This window comes from Coenobita brevimanus, chromosome 109 (assembly GCF_032717465.1).
Source record: "Coenobita brevimanus isolate Jiangsu-jjx chromosome 109, ASM3271746v2, whole genome shotgun sequence".
NCBI classification, from domain to species: Eukaryota; Metazoa; Arthropoda; class Malacostraca; order Decapoda; family Coenobitidae; genus Coenobita; species Coenobita brevimanus.
Genome location: NC_137062.1, coordinates 34,453,756 through 34,456,944, shown reverse-complemented (window position 1 = coordinate 34,456,944; position 3,189 = coordinate 34,453,756). Strand labels below are relative to the sequence as shown.

The following is a 3,189-nucleotide window of genomic DNA, read 5'->3' as shown; positions in this document are numbered from 1 at the left end:
TTCCAAAGCTCTTCTTCGTGACTAGTACTGTATTCTAGTGTTTATCTTTTGCTACAACCCACAGTCATGATGGGGAGATGGTAATTTTAGGCCAAGTTAGAGTGAAAAGAGTATAGTCAACCCTTCCTCTATGATAAACAGGTCTGTGTTATCATTTTTTTTATTTTTTTATGCAAGAAAGAAGGAACCAAAGGCCAGGGAAGGAAATGCCACGGTTCACCACCATCATCTCTCCATCATCACAGAATCAACACAAGACCTGACACACATACACACGACACTCCTGTTGTTTAGGCCGCCTCCCGTTTCCTAACACCTTCTGCTTAGCGATTTATTTTACCTGTGCCACCTAAATATTCTCTTACTCCCAGATTCCGTAACATTATTTCATCAGCAGTTTATTTTCCAACTAAATCAACACAAGACCTGACACACATACACACGACACTCCTGTTTTTTAGGCCGCCTTCCGTTTCCTAACACCTTCTGCTTAGCGATTTATTTTACCTGTGACACCTGAGTATTCTCCTACGCCCAGATTTCGTAGTATTATTTCGTTAGCGGTTTATTTTCCATCTAAATCAAGACACACGACGGTCTTGTTATTTAGGCCGCTTCCCGTCTCCTAACACCTTCTACGTAGCGATTTGTTTTTCCCGTTACGATTTAGTATTCCCGTTATCTTTGGTCTCGTAACGCCATTTCGTCAGCGATTAATTTTCCTTTCTCGTAAAATCAACACAGATCTTACACACACACACACACACACACACACACACACACACACACGAGACGCCAGTTCCAGTCTTTATGCACTGTCAGTTTCTCGTTTCGTCACACCGTCTACTAAGCGATTTATTTTACCTGTTCCACCTAAACATTCACCTTCGCTCACGTCAGTGCTCACTCCACTAATGCTCAGTAGATGAATTCTGAGAGAGAGAGAGAGAGAGAGAGAGAGAGAGAGAGAGAGAGAGAGAGAATTTATCATTATGTTTGGTGTACGTAAAACCTTGAGAGTGTGTGTGTGTGTTTGTATGTATGTATGTATGTGTGTGTGTGTGTTTGTATGTATGTATGTGTGTATGTATGTGTGAGCGTGTGTGTGTATGTGTGTGTGTGTGTGTGTGTGTGTGTGTGTGTGTGTGTGTGTGTGTGTGTGTGTGTCTGTGTGTGTATAATATCTATAAACACCCCTTTGAGTATGCAAAAGTTACACCCAAACCACAGCATTACAAAATTACGAAAGGCCGAGGGGATGGATGGGTATTTTTTGCGCCAGGCTGTATTTTACGAGTCTAGGAAGCGAGGTCAGGTGGACAGGGGGTGAGTTGGTGACCTGACATGACCCATCTTGGCTTCAAACCTGACTTAGAAGGTCAAGGATGGGGTGAGAGCAGTGTGAGTGTCGCTGAGTCAGGTCATCGGTGTGAGGTGGTTGACTAGATAGAGTGTGTGACCTGACTTACGTTTGGCCGTGACCTGACTTAGCGTGGGTGTGAGTTGACCTGTGTTTGGTGTGTGTGTGTGTGTGTGTGTGTTTGTGTGTGTGTGTGTGTGTGTGTGTGTGTGTGTGTGTGTGTGTAGGGATGTGGGTGTGCTGAGACGTATCCTAGCTGCTCTGTAACTTTGCTTCATGTGTGTGTGTGTGTGTGTGTGTGTGTGGGTGTGGGTGTAGAGAGAGAGAAAGCTAGAGCAGGGAGGTTAGTAGAGGGAGACATAGCCTGTGTTAGATTAGAGATAATTAGAGCGAGAGGAGAGATGAAAGAGAGATAAAGATATGTTACTGGAGTGAGAATAGAGATAAAATAAAGATACTGGGGTGAGAACAGATAAAAATAAAGATACTGGGGTAAGAATAGAGATAAAATAAAGATACTGGGGTAAGAATAGAGATAAAATAAAGATACTGGGGTGAGAAGAGAGATAAAATAAAGATACTGGGGTGAGAAGAGAGATAAAATAAAGATACTGGGGTGAGAAGAGAGATAAAATAAAGATACTGGGGTGAGAAGAGAGATAAAATAAAGATACTGGGGTGAGAAGAGAGATAAAATAAAGATACTGGGGTGAGAATAGAGATAAAATAAAGATACTGGGGTGAGAATAGAGATAAAATAAAGATACTGGAGTGAGAAGAGAGATAAAATAAAGATACTGGGGTGAGAAGAGAGATAAAATAAAGATACTGGGGTGAGAAGAGAGATAGATAAAGTTGACTCACTCACATTTAACTTTAGCACAATAGGAGCAAAAAGACTAAAAAAATGAGATAAAGCTATATTTTAACTCACCCCCATTCAGATACAGCGTTACTGGGGTGAAAATAGCGATAAACAGAGAGGGAAAGGTGTGATCTAGCTCACCCTTGGCGTAGACGGGGTGAAGGCGGGGGTAGAAGGGCCTGAAGTGAAGTTATCGATGCGTAGGGTGAAGTCTGAAGGGCAGGGTGTCGGGCCGCCACCCCTTCTTCCCGCCTGTCTACGCTGTGCCGCCCGACTTATGTCCTCGCTACCATCCATCCTCATCCTGAAACTATCGTGGGCACTGTGTTAGCGATATTTTCTGGCCTGAGTTTTATTTTATTTTAGAATCTAGTGTTTATATTTTAGAGTCTAGCTGAATGCTGAATGTTGATGGTGGAGAGTGGAATCTGAAGCAGCTGCTGTTTGCAGATGATACTGCACTGGTGGCTGATTTAGAGGAGAGATTGAGACAGTTGGTAGAGGAGTTTGGAAGGGTGTGTGAAAGGAGGAAATTGAAAGTAAATGAGAATAAGAGTAAAGTGATGAAGTGTACGAGGATGGTAGATGGTAGGGGGATGCATATAGTTTTGAATGGCGAGTTGCTTGAGGAGGTAGAGTGTTTTAAATATCTAGGGTCACATGTTGCTGTGGATGGAAAAATCGATGCAGAAGTGAAGTTTAGAATAAATGAAGTAGGAAAGGTGCTGGGAAGAATGAAAAAAGTGTTTAGATGTTGTTTGCTTCAAAAGCAAGCATCAAAACTACTTAACAACCCTAATGACAATAGAATATTCTGGTCAACTCTTAATTCTTTCAATAATAACTTTAACAAGTCATCTTCCATTCCCCCACTAAAATCTTCAGATGGCAATATTACAAATGACCCACGTGGGAAAGCAGATATCTTTGCTAGTACCTTTGCAAGAAACTCTACCATAGATGA

At 42.0% G+C, this 3,189-nt stretch overlaps 1 protein-coding gene across 1 annotated transcript in view; it reads right to left on the bottom strand.

The window, feature by feature from the left end:
- Positions 1-2,528, bottom strand: part of LOC145417199 (uncharacterized) — a 40,347-nt gene extending 37,819 nt beyond the window's left edge. The window contains exon 1 of the mRNA XM_080285970.1: positions 2,367-2,528. Within this exon, the coding sequence (XP_080142096.1) occupies positions 2,367-2,528 (162 nt within the window). The remainder of the gene's footprint in view (positions 1-2,366) is intronic.
- Positions 2,529-3,189: the final 661 nt, after the last annotated feature.